The 20,566-nt window shown below is 39.1% G+C and overlaps 1 protein-coding gene across 1 annotated transcript; it reads left to right on the top strand.

Annotated features, from left to right (window-relative positions):
• Positions 1 to 14,266: 14,266 nt before the first annotated feature.
• Positions 14,267 to 15,564, top strand: LOC135232798 (olfactory receptor 2B11-like). The gene has a single exon (XM_064293937.1). It carries the CDS (start codon positions 14,581 to 14,583, stop codon positions 15,562 to 15,564), a length of 984 nt encoding a protein of 327 aa, XP_064150007.1. The 5' UTR covers positions 14,267 to 14,580.
• The last annotated feature ends 5,002 nt before the right edge of the window (positions 15,565 to 20,566 follow it).

The following is a 20,566-nucleotide window of genomic DNA, read 5'->3' as shown; positions in this document are numbered from 1 at the left end:
CAAAATAATAAATGTTGGACAGGTTGTGAAGATGCTGGAACACTTAGACACTGTTGGTGGGAAGGTAAAATGGTACGACCACTGTGGAAATCGAATTGGTGCTTCCTTAAAAAGATAGAAATAGAAGCACATACAGTCCCGCAATCCCACTCCTTGGAGTATATCCTAGAGAAATAAGAGCCATCACACGAAGAGATATATGCGCACGCATGTTCATTGCAGCACTGTGCACAATAGCAAAAAGATGGAAACAACCTAGTGCCGATCAACAGATGAGTGGATAAACAAATTATGGTATATTCACACAATGGAATACTATGCAAAGATAAAGAACAGTGAATCTGCAAAACATAACATGGATGAACCTGGAAGGCATTGTGCCAAGTGAAATTTGTCAGTTGCAAAAGGACAAATATTGTATGAGACCACTATTATGAGAACTCAAGAAAAGGTTTTTCACAGAAGAAAACATTCTTTGATGGTTAGGAGGGTGAGGAGAGAAGGAGGGGGTATTCACTAGACTGTGAACAAGAATTATTTTAGGTGAAGGGAAGTCAGCACAGCTGGACTAACCAAAAAAAAAAAAAAAAAAAAAAAAAACCAAAAGCTGAGAAGTATCCTGAATACAAACAAACACTTCAAGGGACAGAGTAGCAGGGGCAGGGGTCTGGGGACCATGGCTTCAGGGGACATCTAGGTCAATTGCATAATAAAGTTTATTAATAAAATGTTCTGCATCCCACTTTGTTGAATGGCATTTGGGGTCTTAAAAGCTAGCAAGTGGCCATCTAAGATGCACCAATTGTTGCCAACCCACCTGGAACAAAGGAGAATGACAACCTCCAAGGACATAAGGAAAATATGAGCCCAGGAGACAGAAAGGGCCACATAAACCAGACACTCTGTAAGCCTGAGACCAGAAGAACTAGATGGTGCCTGGCTACCACCAATGACTACCTTGACAGGGAACACAACAGTGAGCCCCTGATGAGAAAAGTGGGTGAAGAACACAAATTCTAGTAAAAAGACCAGACTTGATATAAAGAGACAGTAGGAAATATATGTCTAAAATATCTTTATATAAGGCTGAGGGTTATAGAAAAGAAGTCAAATTTTGTAGTCATTTTAATGACTAAAGAGAAGAGCATTTTAGATAGGAATGAAATAAAAACAGAAGCAGAAGCTGGATACAATCCTAGAATGCAGTAAGTGATGAGAACAAAAATGGAAATGATGACAGCAAATATAAGATGATTGATATAAACATTACTGGAGGGATCCCAGCTGGTTTTATCTGCTGCTAATTTTGAGACAAGAGTGAATGAATAGATTGCTTAAAGAAAGATGGCAAGGCTGAAAGTCTTCTGGGCATACATTTTGAAACACATAGGCCCCATCTTAAAACAAATCTATGTACCGTTTAATTTTTTCATACAGCATGTTGAGCTATTGTGAATTATTTCACTAGTATCTCAATCATTGTGGAGCTAGGTTTATCAAGACACTGAAAATAAGTACCCATTACAGTTGAATTGATTTCAACTCATAGTGACCCGATAGGACAGAATAGAACTGCCCCATAGGGTTTCCACGGCTACAATCTTTATAATCTCTGAAAATTACTCTTGAATGTAGAGTAGCTAAAGCAAATGGAAGTAATGATGAAGTAAAAGAGCTGAACAGAAGATTTCAAAGGGTGGTTCGAGAAGACAAAATAAATTATTATAATGACATGTGCATTGGCATTTCCGGCAAGCATGGCACCATAGACAGGAGCCATGCTGGCCTTCCACAGCAAAAATGAAAAAACTAAGTAAAACAGAGACAAATGTCATTCCTGAAACCCGAAGTGTCAAATGAAGGGATAATGAACCCAGCCAAACACTGAATGGAATAAAAAACTGACAGCGGACAGAGAATGAGGAGAGATAAGTGTAGAGGTCCCTTATCAGCTAACGCAGTACAGATTTGCCATCTTGGACTCCTGTTAGGGATCGGTGGACGGGGAGCACGGGAAAGCAACTTCACAGAGCTCCCAGCAGGAGACAGAGCACCCAGTAACCAGTGATACATGCTTATCCAACCCCCTGTGCTCGCCCTGCTGCTCTACTTCTGAGTTTCCCGGCCGACTGTGGTGGCTCAGCCACCCTGGAAGTGCAGCATCTGTGCCACTTGGATTAGCCCCACCCACATCGCAGATCAGCAGACAGGTGGACAGGGAGTATGGGAAAGCAGTTTCACAATGTTCCAGCAGGAGACAGAACACGGTGTAATAAGCAATATACACTTTCCTAACCACCCTTTTTCCCCTTCCCCTTCAGCCTCCTCTCTTTCCTGCCACCCACAGTCTCTTGGCCAGAAGGCAACTGCTTCCACCCCGGGGCAGCTTGGATTCGCCCCTCCCACACTAGTCAGGTACCTGAGCTGGTGGTGCTTCTTTCCATCTCTATTGGTTTCTTCCATGCCTACAACCATCTCCCTCTCGTTTCTCTGGAACACCTGGCTCCGTGTGCCATGTTTGCTTCTCTTTGAAAGGCTGTGAGGCCCCACTACACTGGGGAACCACTCCCCCGGCCCACGGCAACACGCTGGTGGGATTCCTGGGGCTTTTTTTCTTTTTTTGCTTGTTTTGTTTGTTTTCTTTCTCTTTTTGCACTTGGGAGCCCGTTCTAGCAGGGCTGCACTGCACAGCTTAGGAGCCACTCCCAGAATCTGCACAGCTCTGTAGGTGGGATCCCTGGGGGCATTTCTTTTCTTTCTTGTTTTTTTTTCTTTCTTCTTCCTTTTTCCCTTTATGTCTTTCCTCATTTATCAGTTCCCAGCTGTCTATACTTACCTTCTTTTCCTGTCTCCTGAATACCTGGTGCTGTGTGACGTCTATACACCCACTACCCAGGCTCTACTGCACAACCTGGGAGCCACTTTCCCAGTCTTTGTGGCCACATGGGTGGGACCATGGGGGCTTTACTTGTTTTCTCCAAACTTTAATCTAGTTATTATTATTATTATTTTTCACTTTTTCCTTTTTTTCCCCTTTTGGTTTTCTCCATTTCTCAGTTTCTCATCTGTACACTTCAATGGAAACCTCCCTTAGCACACTTTTTTTTCTTTTCCTTTGTTTTTGGCTCCTGTTTCTCTCCCCTCATTCTCATACTCATATTAGCTTCACATATCACAACCTGCCCCTTCTTTCCTGCCTGTCTACACTGTGCACCGAACATCACAATGCTGAGCAGCACAGGGACGGCCTACTGGAACCTGCCTGGCACTGTTTCCTGGCCCACACTGTCAGCTGTAGTACATGCCATGAACAACCCATCCCAGCCTCTCTCCATGAGCTGGACCTACCCCGCTGCACCATAGCTGAGTGACTGGCCCTGCCCATTGGAGAAGGAGGTGAAAAGTATTGCGACTACAGATGAACAAACAATAAAGAATGCACAGCTTGCCTGTTCAGACATAACCAAATAAAACAAAAAAACAGGATGAAACAAACGTATCTATGATCAAGAAAAGAAGAAAATAACTACTGACTGTCCCAAAGACAACAGAGAATATCAAAACATGTGAAAATACAGGACAGGATGGTTTCAGTAGGCGTCCAAAATAAAAAAAAAAAAAAAACAGATGATTTTCCAGTAGAAGAAAAGGCACTAGAACTACCTGACAGGGAATTGAAATCTCTTATATTCAGAACTATCCAAGAGTTGAAGCAAACAGCAGACAAATATGAGGAAAAATAGACAAATTTATGGGAAAGGCAAACAACTTCATGGAAAATACAGAAAAAAAATGGAAGAATTCAGGAAATTAATACTGGAACAAAATGCCAAAATAAATTCACAACTAGAAATCATACAAAAACAGCAATTAGAAATCCAAAAGATAAACAACAAGATTTAGAAATGGACAGTGTCATGGAAGGGCTGAGGAGCAGGTTTGAAATTATGGAGACAGGATCAGCGAAATTGAAGACAAACACTTGGATACAACTCTGTTTGAGGAAAAATCAGAAAAAAGAATGAGGAAAAATGAGGAAACCCTGAGAATTATGTGGGATACAATCAAAAGCAAAAATTTTCCAGTGATCGGAGTGCCAGAACAGGGAGAGAAAACAGAAAACACAGAGAGGATCATTGAAGAATTGTGGACGAAAAACTTCCCTGATACCATGAATGATGAAAAGCTGACCATCTTAGAAGCTCAACGAACCTCATATCGGATAGACCCCAAAAGAAAAACACCAAGGCATATCATAATCACACTCACTAAAACCAAAGACAAAGAAAAAATCCTGTAAGCAGCTCGAGAAAAATAAAAAGTCACATACAGAGGAGGAACAATAAGACTAAGCTCTGATTGTTCAACAGAAACCATGCAGACAAGAAGGCAATGGGATGACATACATAAAACTGTAAAAGGAAAAAATTGCCAACCATGAATAATATATCCTGCAAAACTTTTGTTCAAATATGATGGTGAAATTAGAATATTTCCAGATAAACAGAAATTAAAGGAATATGAAAAAAAAAAAAAAAACACACCAAACCTACAGGAATTATTAAAGGGAGTCCTTCAGTCTGAGAACAAATAACATCAGACCACAGCCTGAATATAGGACCCAAGATTGTACCAGTCAGACACAAACCTAGGGAATGAACTCTCAAGGACTATCCAAAACCAAAAGAATTGCAACAGGGAACCAGAGAGGTTAATTTGTAAATGACAACAATGTCACAATAATAAAAGAGGGAATAAACGGTGTAGGTCTAGAACTTTCTAAGGAGAGGAAGGCAAGGCGATACCAAGTAATAAGAGCCTGGTTCAAACCTAGGAAGATAAAGGTAAACTTCAAGGTAACAACAAAGAAAGTTAACAAACCTACTCATCAAAATAAAGAAGAAAAACATAAAGCCTCAAGGAAAACAAAATCTACAAAAACAAAAGAAACGAAAAAGAAATCCACAAAGAACTCAGCACTTAAGACTAAGAGGAACAAAGCAAATGTTAGCACCACAAAAAAAGAAGCTCTACAAAATGACAGCGATAAACTCACACTTAGAGATAATTACACTGAATGTAAATGGTCTCAATGCACCCGTAAAGAGACATAGAGTGACAGAATGGATAAAAAACAGGATCCATCTGTATGCTGTCTGCAAGAGACACACCTTAGAAACAAAGGCATAAATTTATTAAAAGTCAAAGGATGACAAAATATATCAAGCAAATAAGTATCAAAAAAAAAGCAGGAGTGGCAATACTAATCTCAGATAAAACAGACCTTAAAACAAAATCCACCATAAAAGACAAAGAAGGAGAGGAGGCGGGGCCAAGATGGCTGACTAGGTAGAAGCTACCTCAGATCCCTCTTGCAACAAAGACTCGGAAAAACAAGTGAATAGATCACATACATGACAATCTATGAACCCTGACCATCAAACACAGATCTGAAGAGTTGACCTGAGTGACAGAGACTGAGAACGAACAACCACAGGGAAGCAGCGACTGTTTTCAGAGCCTGGAGCCAGCGTCCCAGTCAGGAAACCTTGGCACCGGGCTTTGGACTGGGCGCAGGTGAGCTGAGCACGGCATCCTGAGATGATGCAAGCACGGGACGCAGCCCTAGCCCCCAGAAGTGAACTTGGGGGAAGCCCATTCAGTCCACGCAGGCAGCGCAGCGATGCGGCTGACAGGACGAGAAGTCACCAGGAGGCAGATACTGGTTTTGGAGCTGGGACTGCGGAGTCCCAGCTGGGGAACCTTGGCGCCAGGCTTTGGACTGGGAGTGGAGGAACTAATCACAGCTTCTGAGACAGCGCAAGCACGGGACGCAGGCCTGACATCAAAGTAGAAATTAACAACAGGAACAGTAAGGGGAAAAAAAAAATTACATGGAAACTGAATAATGCCCTGATTAAAAACCACTGGGTAATAGAAGAAATCAGAGATGGAATAAAAAAAAAAAATTCCTAGGCTCAAATGAGAAGAAAAACACATCATATCAAAACCTTTGGGACACGCAAAGGCAGTTCTTGGAGGTCAATTTATAGCAATAGATGCACACATCAAAAAAGAAGAAAGGGACAAAATCAAAACATTAGCTACACAACTCAAACAAGTAGAAAGAGAACAGCAAAAGAAGCCCACACGTCTGGGTTCTTAAATGCTAACAAGCGGCCATCTAAGATGCATCAATTGGTCTCAACCCACCTGGATCAAAGGAGAATGAAGAACACCAAGGTCACACGATAACTAAGAGCCCAAGAGACAGAAAAGGCCACATGAACCAGAGACCTACATCATCCTGAGACCAGAAGAACTAGTTGGTGCCCAGCCACAACCGATAACTGCCCTGACAGGGAGCACAACAGAGAACCCCGGAGGGAGCAGGAGATCAGTGGGATGCAGACCCCAAATTTGCACAAAAAGACCATACTTAATGGTCTGACTGTGACTAGAGGAATCCCGGCGGTCATGGTCCCCAAACCTTCTGTTGGCCCAGGGCAGGAACCATTCCTGAAGACAACTCATCAGACATGAAAGGGACTGGACAGTGGGTAGGAGAGAGATGCTGATGAAGAGTGAGCTATTTGTATCAGGTGGACACTTGAGACTGTTGGCATCTCCTGTCTGGAGGGGGGATGGGAGGATAGAGAGAGTTGGAAGCTGGCAAAATTGTCATGAAAGGAGAGACTGGAAGGGCTGACTCATTAGGGGCAGAGCAAGTGGGAGTATGGAGTAAGGTGTATATAAACTTATATGTGAGAGTTTGACTTGATTTGTAAACGTTCACTTGAAGCTCAATAAAAGTTAATTTTAAAAAAAAAAGAAGCCCACAGCCACCAGAAAGGAAATAATAAAGATCAGAGCAGAAAAAAATGAGAATAGAGAATACAAAAACAATAAAAGGAATCAATAAAACCAAAAGTTGGTTCTTTGAAAGGATCAACAAAATCGACAAACCACTGGCCAAATTGACAAAAGAAAGACAGGAGAGGCCCCAAATAAGAAATGAAATGGGAGACATTACAACAGACCCAACTGAAATGAAAAGGAACATAATGGAGTATTATGAAACTCTATACTCTGGCAAATTTGAAAACGTAGAGAAAATGGACAAATTTCTAGAAACACACTACCTACCCAAACTAACACAAAATGGTGTTGAAAATGTGAACAGACCCATAACAAGAGAAAAGATTGAAAAGGTAATATAAAAAACTCCCAGCAAAAAAAAGCCCTGACCCAGATTGCTTTACTGGAGAATTCTACCAAACATTTAGAGAAGAGCTTATATCAGTACTACTCAAACTATTTCAGAACACAGAAAAGGAAGCTATGCTTCCGAATTCATTCTATGAAGCAAGTGTAACCCTGATACCAAAACCAGGCAACAACACCACAAAAAAGAGAATTATAGACCAATATCTCTCATGAAAATGGATGCAAAAATTCTCAACAAAATTCTAGCCAATGGAATTCAGCATCATTTCAAATAAATAATACAACACAAACAAGTAGGATTCATACAAGTTATGCAAGGAGGATTCAACACTAGAAAATCAATCAACGTAATACACCACACAAATAAAAGGAAAATAAAGAATCACATGATCATCTCAATCGACGTAGAAAAGGCATTCGACAAAGTCCAACACCCATTCTTGATAAAAACTCTCAATAAAATAGGTATAGGAGGAAAATTTCTCAACATTGTAATGAGCATATATGCAAAACCAATGGTCAACATCATTTTTAATGGAGAGAGGCTGAAAACATCCCCCTTGAGAACAGAAACAAGATAAGGATGCGCTTTATCACCACTCCTATTTAACATTGTGTTGGAAGAGCGAGAAGGCAAGAAACAGAAATAAAGGGCATCCAATTTGGTAATGAAGAAGTTAAACTCTCCCTATTTGCGGATGATATGATATTATATATAGAAAACCCAAAAGACTCCACGAGAAAACTACTGGAATAGAAAGATTCAGCAGAGTAGCAGGATACAAGATAAACATAAAAATCAGTTGGATTCCTATACACTAATAAAGAGAATGATGAAAAGGAAGTCAGGGAAAAAAATACCATTTATAACAGCCCCTAAAAAAATAAAATACTTGGGAATAAATATAACCAGGGATGTAAAAGACCTACACAAAGAAAACTGCAAAATACTACTCCAAGAAACCAAAAGAGATCTACATAAATGGAAAAACATCCATGCCATGGATAGATAGACTCAACATTGTGAAAATGACAATTCTACCGAAAACAATTTACAAATATAAAGCAATACCTATCCAAATCCCAAAAACGTTCTTTAAAGAGATGGGAAAACTTATCATTAACTTTGTATGGAACTCTTTCCAGACAAGTAAAGCTGTATTGAAGAAGAAGAATAAAGTAGGAGGACTCGCACTACCTGAACTCCGAACCTATGGTAGTCAAAACAGCCTGGTACTTGTACAACGACAGGCACATTGACAAATGGAACAGAATTGAGAACCGAGATGTAAATCCATCAACCTATGCTCACCTGATCTTCGACAAGGGCCCAAAGTCCATCAAATGGGGAAAAGCTAGACTTTTTAACAAACGATGCTGACAAAACTGGATGTACATCTGCAAAAAATGAAACAGGGCCCATACCTCAAACCGCATACAAAAACTAACTCAAAGTGTATCAAAGACCTAAACATAAAGCCGAAAACCTTGAAGTTCATAGAAGAAAAAACAGGATCAACGCTAGAGGCCCTAATACATGGCATTAACAGGATACAAACCACAACCAACAACACACAAGCTCCAGAGGATAAGCTAGATAACTGGGATCTTCTAAAATTAAACACTCATGCTTATCGAAAGACTTCATGAAAAGAGTAAAAAGAGAACCTACAGACTGGGAAAAAATTCTTGGTATTACAAATCAGACAAAGGTCTAATCTCTAAAATCTACAAGAAAATCCAACACCTCTATAACAAAAAAGACAAATAATCCAGTTAAAAAATGGGCAAAGGCAATGAACAGACTTTTTACCAAAGGAGACATTCAAGTGACCAAGAGACACATGAGGAAATGCTCACGATCTCTAGCCATTACAGAAATGCAATTCAAAACCACAATGAGATACCATCTCACTCCCGGCATTACTGGCACGTATCAATAAAACAGGAAATAACAAATGTTGGAGAGGCTGTGGGGAGATTGGAGCTCTTACGCACTGCTGGTGGGAATGCAAAATGATACAACCATTTTGGAAAACGATATGGCATTTTCTTAGAAAGCTAGAAATACCATATGATCCAGCAATTCTACTCTTAGGAATATATCCTAGAGAAATATGAGTCACCACATGAGTAAATATATACACACCCATGATCATTGCAGTATTGTTCACAATAGCAAAAAAAGTGGAAACAACCTATATGCCCATCAACAGATGAATGGATAAACAAACTGTGGTAAATACACGCAATGGAGTATTACACAACGATAAAAAACAATGACGAATCTGTGAAGCATCTCATAACATGGATTAACCTGGAGGGCATTATGCTGAGTGAAATAACTCAGTCACAAATGGACAAATATTGTATGAGACTACTACTGTAAAAACTCATGAAAAGGTTTACATGCAAAAAGAAACAACCTTTGATGGTTACGAGGGAGGGAAGGGATGGGGATGGAAAAACACTTAATAGACAATAGATAAGCAGAAACTTTGGTGAAGGGTAAGACAGTGCACAATACTGGGGAAGCCAGCATAACTTGTACAAGGCAAGGTCGTGTAAACTCCATAGACACATCCAAACTCCCTGAGGGACCAAATTGCTGGGCTGAAGGCTATGGGGACCATGGTCTTGGGGAACATGCAGCTCAATTGGCATAACATAGTTTATAAAGAATATGTTCTACATTCTACTTTGGTGAGTAGTGTCTAGGGTCTTAAAAGCCTGTGAGTGGCCATCTAGGATAGTCCACTGGTCTCACCGTTCTGGGAGCAAGGAAGAATGAAGAAAACTAAACATGCAAGGGAAGTATTAGCCCAAAGGACTAATGGACCAAGATCTACCATGACCTACACCAGGCTGAATCCAGTAAAACTAGATCGTGCTCGGCTACCACCACTGACTGCTCTGACAGGGACCACAATAGAGGGTCCCAGGCAGAACTGGAAAAAAATATAGAACAAAATTCTAACTTAAAAAGAAAGACCAGACTTACTGTCCTGACAGAGACTGGAAAAACCTGGAGAGTATGGCCCTCGGACACCGTTTCAGCTCAGTAATGATGTCACTCCTGAGGTTCACCCTTCAGCGAAAGATTGAACAGATCTATGGAATAAAACAAGGCTAAAGGGGTGTACCAGCCCTGGGGCATGGACTGGAAGGCAGGAGGGAACAGGCAAGCTGGTAATAGGGAACCCAGGGTTGAGAAGAGAGAGTGTTGACACGTCACGCTGTTGTTAACCAATGTCATAGAACAATGTGTGGACTAACTGATGAGAAAAAAATTTGTTTTGTAAACCTTCATCTAAAGTACGATTAAAAAAAAAGAAAAAAAATATGACATGTGCATAGACCTGGAGTTAGAAAACCCAAAGGGAAGAACATGCTCAGCATTTCTCAAACTGAAAGAACTGAAGAAAAAACTTAAGCCTCAAATTGCGATATTGAAGGATTCTATGGGGAAAATATTAAATGATGCAGGAAGTATCAAAAGAAGGAGGAAGGAAAACACAGAGTCACTATACCAAAAAGAACTGGTCGGCATTCAGTCATTTCAGGAGTTAGCATATGATCAAGAACAAATGGTACTAAAGGAAGAAGTCCAAGAGGCACTGAAAACATTGGTGGAAAATAAGGTTCCAGGAACTGAGGGAATACCAACTGAGATGTTTCAAGAAATGTATGCAGCGCTAGAAGAGCTCACTTGATGGTGCCAAGAAATTTGGAAGACAGCTACTTGGCCAACAGAATGGAAGAGATCCATATTTATGCCCATTCCCAAGAAAGGGATCCAACAGAATGTGGAAATTATCTAAAAATATCATTAATAACACACGTAAGTAAAATGTTACTGAAGATCATTCGAAAGTGATTCAGCAGTACATTGATAGGGAACTGGCAAAAATTCAACCTGGGCTTAGAAGAGGACATGAAACAAAGGATATCATTGCTGATGTCAGATGGATTCTGGCTGAAAGCAGAGAATACCAGAGAGATGTTTACCTGTGTTTCATTGACTATGTAAAGGCATTCGATTGTGTGGATCATAATAAATTATGAATGACATTGCAAAGAATGGGAATTCCAGAACACTTAATGGTGCTCATGAGGAACCTGTACATAGACCAAGAGGCAGTGGTTTGAACAGAACAAGGGGATACTACATGGTTTAAAGTCAAGAAAGGTGTGAGTAAGTGTTGCATCCTTTCACCATACTTAGTCAATCTGTATGCTGAGCAAATAATCCAAGAAGTTGGACTATATGAAGAAGCACATGGCATCAGGATTAGAAGAAGACTCATTAACAACCCGCATTATGCAGATGATGCGACTTTGCTTTCTGAAAGTGAAGAGGACTTGAAACACTTACTGTTGAAGATCAAGAATTACAGTCTTCAGTATGTATTATACCTCAACATAAATTAAAGAAAAATCCTCACAACTGGACCAATAAGTGGCATCATGATTAATGGGGAAAAGTTTGAAGTTGTCAAGGATTTCATTTTTTTTTTGGATCCACAATCAATGCCCATGGAAGAAGCAGTCGAGAAATCAAATGATGCATTGGGAAAATCTGCTGCAAAACACCCATTTAAAATATTTAAAAAAACTTAGATGCCACTTTAAGGAGTACGATGAGCCTGGCCCAAGCCTCGGTGTTTCATTCTGTTGTACGTACGGTGGCTATGAGTCGCAATGACTTGAAGGCGCCTAATAACAACAGCAATCTTTACCAATCTTTACAGAAGCAGACTGCCACATCATTTTCCCATGAGCAGCCGGTGGGTTTGAACCACTGACCTTTGGGTTAGCAGCCCAGTGCTTAATCACTGAGCCACCAGGGCTCCTTGAGAATAAGTAAAAAACGTTGAGTTACATTAGGGCAAGTTTTGCCTGCCATTGTTAACTGTTATATTCGCAGCATCAAGAAGAGTGATACATAGTAGGCATTCAATAAATATTTATTGAATGAATGAATGAAGGGACATTAACATATACCAATTTATTTTCAACACAATGCTTTTATTGTTTAGACTAAATGAGAAACTTTAATATAGTCAATGTCAGGTCAGGTAAAAAGCCTATACTGTGCTAGCCTATAGGGTCGCTATGAGTCGGATTCGACTCGATGGCACTGGGTTGGGTGCTAGCCTATTGTGGAACAGATATTCAAAGACAAAAACCTTTTTGTTCCTTAAATATCATATTGGAAGTTGATTGTCTCTTCTATCTCTACGTAGAACGAGGATTTTTCTGCCTTTGTTATACCAGGAATCTCAAGAAAAATATTCCAAGAAAAAAATAAATAAGAGAAAATTGGATCTTTACACCAAAACTGATTGTCTTATATTTTCCCAGGTAATCCAAGGAAAGTTTCGATTAAATAGTTGAAGTATATTAAGTCTCCCAGGATTATTTTACTTGAGTCTAGCATTCAACAGGGTGTGAAAAATTCCAACATTTATAATTTCATTTTATTGAGGTAAGAAAAAATTAGAAGGTAGTATCCCCTCTGGGGAATTTCTACAGTGTCTCTTGCCAAGAAGTTCCCACTGAGGTCAATTGTCTGCATGGAGAACAAAGTCCCATGACTTTATATAAAGAGTTACAACCCTGTCTTAATGTTATTTTAGAGAAAAATAGAGTTCCACTTCTAAAAATTCTTGGTATCTTTCAAATCAAAGAAAGAGATAAGTACTCAGGACTATAACATGACATAAAGCAACTGAATACAGAGAAAATTAAGTCCTTATCCCCACTTAACATTGAATTCTGATGAAAAGAAAAGATCAATATCTTTTTTGCTAGAAAAAGGGTTTTTTTTTTTTTAGGTGCCCTTGAGTCAATTTCAACTCATAGTGACCCTATATGATAGAGCACCACAAGTGAATATAAGGTAGGTGTTGGGCAGGAGGAGGGGGTGCTTGGTCTTTTCAGCTCAATTTAATGTTTTTGTACAACCCTGTGTATGTTGTGACCTCTTTATGGAGAGTTGCATGCTAAATAATGTATGAATAAACTGGACTCTTTCAATATGAATACATCGTTATTTAAAACATTGAAACTTGCCTTTTAAAATTGATTTAGGGATACAGTTTGCATTGGTGAGTATTTCCATTAATTAAACTGTATGTGTACTAGCATAAAAATCTTGAAATCATTAACCTCAGATTTAAGCTTAGTGATCTCAGTAATTTAGGGAAATTAAAGGGAATAAAGTACATTCCTGACTTTTTATGGGAGGATAAGGACACTGTTAACATTTGGATACAACCTGAAGAAAAATTAAACAGAGACTCACAATCAACCAGGACACTGTATTTCATGAAAGTCAACATGAAGTATTTCACTTAATAAAATGTGGTAGTACTTATTGAAATAATCCTTACAACACAGCAAGATAGATAAGAAAGGTTTCAAATATTTAAGCAATGCATAAATGTTGTATGTGTTAATTATTGTCAGCAGACTGAATCCAGGTTTTCTGATTCCATATCCTTTTTACTTTTCTACTACATGAGTGTTTTTCAACCCTATTGCCATTACCTATAGTGAGAAATATATTTTACATCATAATCCAGGTCACACAAGCACATACATACACCTGTAATGAAAATGAATGAAATAAATCAATAAAAGAGCATATAACTGTTAAAATTGATATGATAGATGGCAAGACACATTATTAAAAACACTAACATACACCATACTGTAAGCACCGATGCCTATTATCATTGGACTGTGCAATCAATGATTTTTAAAAAATCCTAAACATATTGCATTGCTTCCTTTTATAATGAAAGTTTTATGTTGGCAAAAGTCATTCTTTGGGGAGTAGGCCTAAGGAATAGCATTATGTGTTGTTGTTTCTGTGCCAGTCAGACTGATCCACATGAAGCTCAATCAGTTCTGAACTTACCCTAAATCAACTAATATATCCAACCAGAGCATGGTTAAGGTCAGCAACTACTAATGAAAGAAATGAACACCTGTGGCAAGTTAACACGGATGGTTCTTGGGTACTCTTTCAAATCATTCTTTCCTTCATTTTATTCTTTTTTCTTTAATATAAAACCAATTGTGAATTCTCCTTTACCTAATCATTATTCTATTAGAATTTGCAATATTGTATTTTTGATAAAATGAGGAGATTTGTTAGTATTTCTTTTAAAGACACTACAAATATGATAATGTGTGGCATTTAGACTGAGAATTTTTTTCATGTTGCAAGTATCAAATCGCTTCACTGGAGTTATAACACAGAGAGAACCCCTCTATAACTCACTTTATTTTATTTAACAGAATTAACAATTAAAGGAATTCAACTTGACTCCATCAACGAGAGCAATGATGGTCATGAATCTGGGCAATGGAAGTATTCCAAAGGTCTTCATTCTCTTGGGTTTCTCTGAACATCCCTGGTTGGAAATGCCTCTGTTTGTCATGGTGCTTGTTGCTTACATCTTCACGCTGGTGGGCAACATCTCAATTATTGTCGTATCCAAGATAGATCCTCACCTCAACAGCCCTATGTACTTCTTCCTTTCCAACCTCTCCTTCCTGGACCTTTGTTTTACCACAACCACCATCCCTCAGCTGCTGCTGAACCTCTGGGGACCAGATAAGTCTATTACCTATGGGGGTTGTGTGACTCAGTTTTATATGTTTCATTTCCTGGGGGCAACTGAATGCATCCTCTTAGCTGTGATGTCCTTGGATCGTTACACTGCCATCTGCAAGCCCTTGAGGTACCCAGCTATCATGAATCAGAAACTTTGTTTCCTCCTAGTAGTCATAGCTTGGCTAAGTGGTTTGGCTAACTCCTTGCTTCAGTCATCCCTTACTGTCCAGCTGCCACTTTGTGGTAACAACAAGGTAGAAAACTTCCTGTGCGAGGTTCCAGTGATAATCAAGATGTCATGTGTCAACACCACATTCAATGTAGCTATGCTCTCCATTGTGGGGATATTCTATTCCCTGGTGCCCTTGTCACTTATCCTTGTCTCTTATGGGTTCATTCTAGCTACCATCCTGAGAATTCGGTCCTCAGAGGGAAAGAAGAAGACCTTTAACACATGTGGTTCTCATGTTATTGTTGTATCTCTTTTCTATGGGCCAGTCATTAGTATGTATGTCCAACCCTCTGCTACTAACTTCCAGGACAGTAACAAACTCATGTCCCTGTTCTACAGTTTGGTGACTCCTATGCTTAATCCTTTTATCTACACTCTGAGAAACAAGGACATGAAAGGGGCGATGAGGAGACTTCTTCTCATTGTACCACTAGGGAAGGAGAGCAAACATAACACCTTCCATATGCAGCTCAGATGATCTCCTGTCCTAAAATCACCTCTTGATTTACCCTCTTTCAAAATTGTTAACATCCTTTAGTACCTATCCTATCAATATACATGTTTCATACCACATTACTATGCTTTATTCTTCTTTGGATATCATTTCAAGTGTGAATCCTGTCGGTTTGTCTGAAATTTGTATGTGACTGGGGACCATGTCATTAAGTTCCCCTATAGCCATCTAGAGATTCTACTATTGACATACCAAAGGTGGGCAATAAATAAATGCTTATCGGCTGACTCATTTACAGTCAGACAAAAAAATCCTACCAAATTATGCTTTATTTTGGAAAAAATATAGAAATAACATATTCTATAACCAAACCCTCTCAACACACATTCACTGCCTGATCCTTTATAAATGGGATATTTCAAAAATAATGCTTGACTCTTTCTTCCTTACACATCTCAGTGGGATTTTTAAGATATTTGACTAAAGTAAATATTTCTAGGTTCCCAAAAGAAAAGTTGAAGATTAAAATCCAGAGAATCTTCTGCATGGACTCCTACTATGGAGAGTCACTCAGCCTTCATTGAGAAGGTAATCTGCCTAGAATGGGAAAATGAGGTGTATTTGATACTACAGGCTAAAGAAGTACAGTTATTTTTAAAATATTTTAAATTAAAAAATATATATTTATTGAATCAGAGTATTAAGTGTTAAGTAGAAGTGAAATGGAGGAAAAAAGTGAAAGATAACATGAAAATAGAAAATAGATTGACTACCAGATCACTGACTTTAAGATAGAGGTGATGAAGTACAAAGTTTGATGTGTCGAGGTGGGGGGATAAATATTCTGTTGATTTTTACTAATAACATCAACTCTTCTCATTGTAAAATGTCATTTCTCATACTTATTTACCCCCCACCATTATAAAAACCCTAATTTTCAACTTGTATTTAAGGTAAAAAAATTTTTTTTTTGAACAGCTATAAGCACTCATATAAGGTGTATATACATCTATCTGCTCATCTTTGGGGCCAAGGTATATTTGTACTGTTCCCTTCCAAACAGCAAGAACAAAATCTTCTAACTCATACAAACCTCTAACACAATCAGTAATTCATTAATTTTAATAAATTAATTCATTCTTCAGTTTCTGCTCTGTTTATTACAGTAAAATTTCCTTTGTAGACGTGAAAGGAAGAATACTACAGTTTTGCTCTTTTTGGATAAAAGGAAACATCACTTGTTTGGAGGCAAGCTGATTCCTTAGCGTGGACCTAATGTTGGTTAAGGAGTAGGTCTTCTGACTTCACTGTGTTCCCGTTCTTCATAGTGCTGACCACACTTGAAGCTTTACATTCCCTTAGATAACTCCCTCTTTTCTCCAAAAAGAACATTAGGTATTTTCTCTCTCACTTAGTAATCTGAATGGTTAGCAAGGTGAGTACAACAGATTAAGCTCTCAAATATTTTTTAAACAAGTAAATGAATGAAGAAGTATTACCTACTGTACTCATCTGTTGTTGTTAGATGCTGTCGAGCTGATGTCAAAGACTTACGCAAACACCAGTCACGTAGTAAAAGATGAGTTAAGCAAGTGAGGTTATTAGCTGGTTTTTAAGGCAATGTTTCCCAAACGCTTTTGCAATGAGAATTTACAGGGAAATCTAAACAAAACAGTAATCCGTGTTCAAAAAATTTGGGAAATATCATATTTTATTCTTGGCATTTAGGAAGATAAAGTATCATATTAAATTTGGAATTTGATAATTCTTAAGGAGTGCATGGCAAAGAGTTTGAGAAATTAGGCAGAAATTCTGGCATTTAAGAGAAAGAGAAGCTGAGCAGGATTTTGGGCAGTCATTTAAACCTAAGTAGTCAAACACTGGAGTCAGACTTGTTGCTGTTAGATGCCATGGAGTTGGCTCATCTCATGGTGACCTTATGTACAACAGAATGAAATGTTGCCTGATCCTGAGCCATCCTCAAAATTATTGCTATGTTTGAGCCCACTGTGTCAATCTTTCTCATTGAGGGTCTCCCTTTTTTGCTGACCTTCTACTTTACCAAAAATGATGTCCGTTTCCAGTGATTGGTCCCTCCTAATTACATGTCAAAGGTAATCCTAGCCATTCTCTCTCTCTCTTTTTTTTTTTTAAATTTTTATTGAGCTTCAAGTGAACGTTTACAAATCAAGTCAGACTGTCACATATAAGTTTATATACACCTTACTCCATACTCCCACCTGCTCTTCCCCTATTGAGTCAGCCCTTTCAGTCTCTCCTTTCGTGACAATTTTGCCAGCTTCCAACTCTCTCTATCCTCCCATCCCCCCTTCAGACAAGAGTTGCCATCACACTCTCAAGTGACCACCTGATATAATTAGCTCACTCTTCATCAGCATCTCTCTCCCACCTGCTGACCAGTCCCTTTCATGTCTGATGAGTTGTCTTCGGGGATGGTTCCCGTCCTGTGCCAACAGAAGGTCTGGGGAGCATGGCTGCTGGGATTCCTCTAGTCTCAGTCAGACCACTAAGTATGGTCTTTTTATGAGAATTTGGGGTCTGCATCCCACTGATCTCCCGCTCCCTCAGGACTTCTCTGTTGTGCTTCCTGTCATGGCAGTCTTCGATTGTGGCCGGGCACCAACTAGTTCTTCTGGTCTCAGGATGATGTCGGTCTCTGGTTCATGTGGCCCTTTCTGTCTCTTGGGCTCTTAGTTGTCATGTGACCTTGGTGTTCTTCATTTTCCTTTGCTCCAGGTGGGTTGAGACCAACTGATGTGTCTTAGATGGCCACTTGTTAGCATTTAAGACCCCAGACGCCACATTTCAAAGTGGGATGCAGAATGTTTTCATACTAGAATTATTTTGCCAATTGACGTAGAAGTCCCCTTAAACCATGGTCCCCAAACCCCCGCCCTTGCTCTGCTGACCTTTCAAGCGTTCATTTTATCCCGGAAACTTCTTTGCTTTTGGTCCAGTCCAATTGAGCTGACCTTCCATGTATTGAGTGTTGTCTTTCCCTTCACCCAAAGCAGTTCTTATCTACTGATTAATCAATAAAAAACCCTCTCTCTCCCTCCCTCCCTCCCCACTTCGTAACCACAAAAGTATGTGTTCTTTTCAGTTTTTACTATTTCTCAAGATCTTATAATAGTGGTCTTATACAATATTTGTCCTTTTGCCTGTGACTAATTTCGCTCAGCATAATGCCTTCCATTTTCCTCCATGTTATGAAATGTTTCACAGATTCGTCACTCTTCTTTATCTATGCGTAGTATTCCATTGTGTGAATATACCACAATTTATTTACCCATTCATCTGTTGATGGACACCTTGGTTGCTTCCAGCTTTTTGCTATTGTAAACAGAGCTGCAATAAACATGGGTGTGCATATATCTGTTTGTGTGAAGGCTCTTGTATCTCTAGGGTATATTCCAAGGAGTGGGATTTCTGGGTTGTATGGTAGTTCTATTTCTAACTTTTTAAGATATCGCCAGATAGATTTCCAAAGTGGTTGTACCATTTTACATTCCCACCAGCAGTGTATAAGAGTTCCAATCTCTCTGCAGCCTCTCCAACATTTATTATTTTGTGTTTTTTGGATTAATGCCAGCCTTTTTGGTGTGAGATGGAATCTCATCGTAGTTTTAATTTGCATTTCTCTACTGGCTAATGATCGAGAGCATTTTCTCATGTATCTGTTGGCTGCCTGAATATCTTCTTTAGTGAAATGTGTGTTCATATCCTTTGCCCACTTCTTGATTGGGTTGTTTGTCTTTTTGTGGTTGAGTTTTGACAGAATCATGTAGATTTTAGAGATCAGGCGCTGGTCTGAGATGTCATAGCTGAAAAATCTTTCCCAGTCTGTAGGTGGCCTTTTTACTCTTTTGGTGAAGTCTTTAGATAAGCATAGGTGTTTGATTTTTAGGAGCTCTCAGTTATCAGGTTTCTCTTCATCATTTTTGGTAATGTTTTGTATTCTGTTTATGCCTTGTATTAGGGCTCCTCGGGTTGTCCCTATTTTTTCTTCCATGATCTTTATCGTTTTAGTCTTTATGTTTAGGTCTTTGATCCACTTGGAGTTAGTTTTTGTGCATGGTGTGAGGTATGGGCCCTATTTCATTTTTTTGCAAATGGATATCCAGTTATGCCTGCACCATTTGTTAAAGAGACTATCTTTTCCCCAATTAACTGACACTGGGCCTTTGTCAAATATCAGCTGCTCATATGTGGATGGATTTATATCTGGGTTCTCAATTCTGTTCCATTGGTCTATGTGCCTGTTGTTGTACCAGTACCAGGCTGTTTTGACTACTGTGGCTGTATAATAGGTTCTGAAATCAGGTAGAGTGAGGCCTCCCACTTTCTTCTTCTTTTTCAGTAATGCTTTGCTTATTCGAGGCTTCTTTCCCGTCCATATGAAGTTGGTGATTTGTTTCTCTATCACATTAAAAAATGACATTGGAACTTGAATCGGAAGTGCATTGTATGTATAGATGGCTTTTGGTAGAATAGACATTTTTACTATGTTAAGACTTCCTATCCATGAGCAAGGTATGTTTTCCACTTAAGTATGTCCTTTTGAATTTCTTGTAGTAGAGCTTTGTAGTTTTCTTTGTATAGGTCTTTTACATCCTTGGTAAGATTTATTCCTAAGTATTTTATCTTCTTGGGGGCTACTGTGAATGGTATTGATTTGGTTATTTCCTCTTCAGTGTTCTTTTTGTGGATGTAGAGGAATCCAAGTGATTTTTGTATGTTTATTTTATAACCTGAGACTCTGCCAAACTCTTCTATTAGTTTCAGTAGTTTTCTGCAGGATTCCTTAGGGTTTTCTGTGTATATAATCATGTCTGCAAATAGTGATAACTTTATTTCCTCCTTGCCAATCCGGATGCCCTTTATTTCTTTGTCTAGCCTAATTGCTCTGGCTAGGACTTCTAGCACAATGTTGAATAAGAGCGGTGATAAAGGGCATCCTTGTCTGGTTCCCGTTCTCAAGGGAAATGCTTTCAGGCTCTCTCCA

This window comes from Loxodonta africana, chromosome 1 (genome assembly GCF_030014295.1).
Source record: "Loxodonta africana isolate mLoxAfr1 chromosome 1, mLoxAfr1.hap2, whole genome shotgun sequence".
Lineage (NCBI taxonomy): Eukaryota > Metazoa > Chordata > Mammalia > Proboscidea > Elephantidae > Loxodonta > Loxodonta africana.
The sequence above is the reverse complement of the archived record's forward strand: the minus strand, read 5'-3'. Positions and strand labels throughout refer to the sequence as shown.

What these genes read in the sequence shown, in the direction of transcription:
- LOC135232798 (XM_064293937.1), top strand. Translation starts at nt 14,581, where the DNA reads ATGATGGTCATGAATCTGGGCAATGGAAGTATTCCAAAGGTCTTCATT.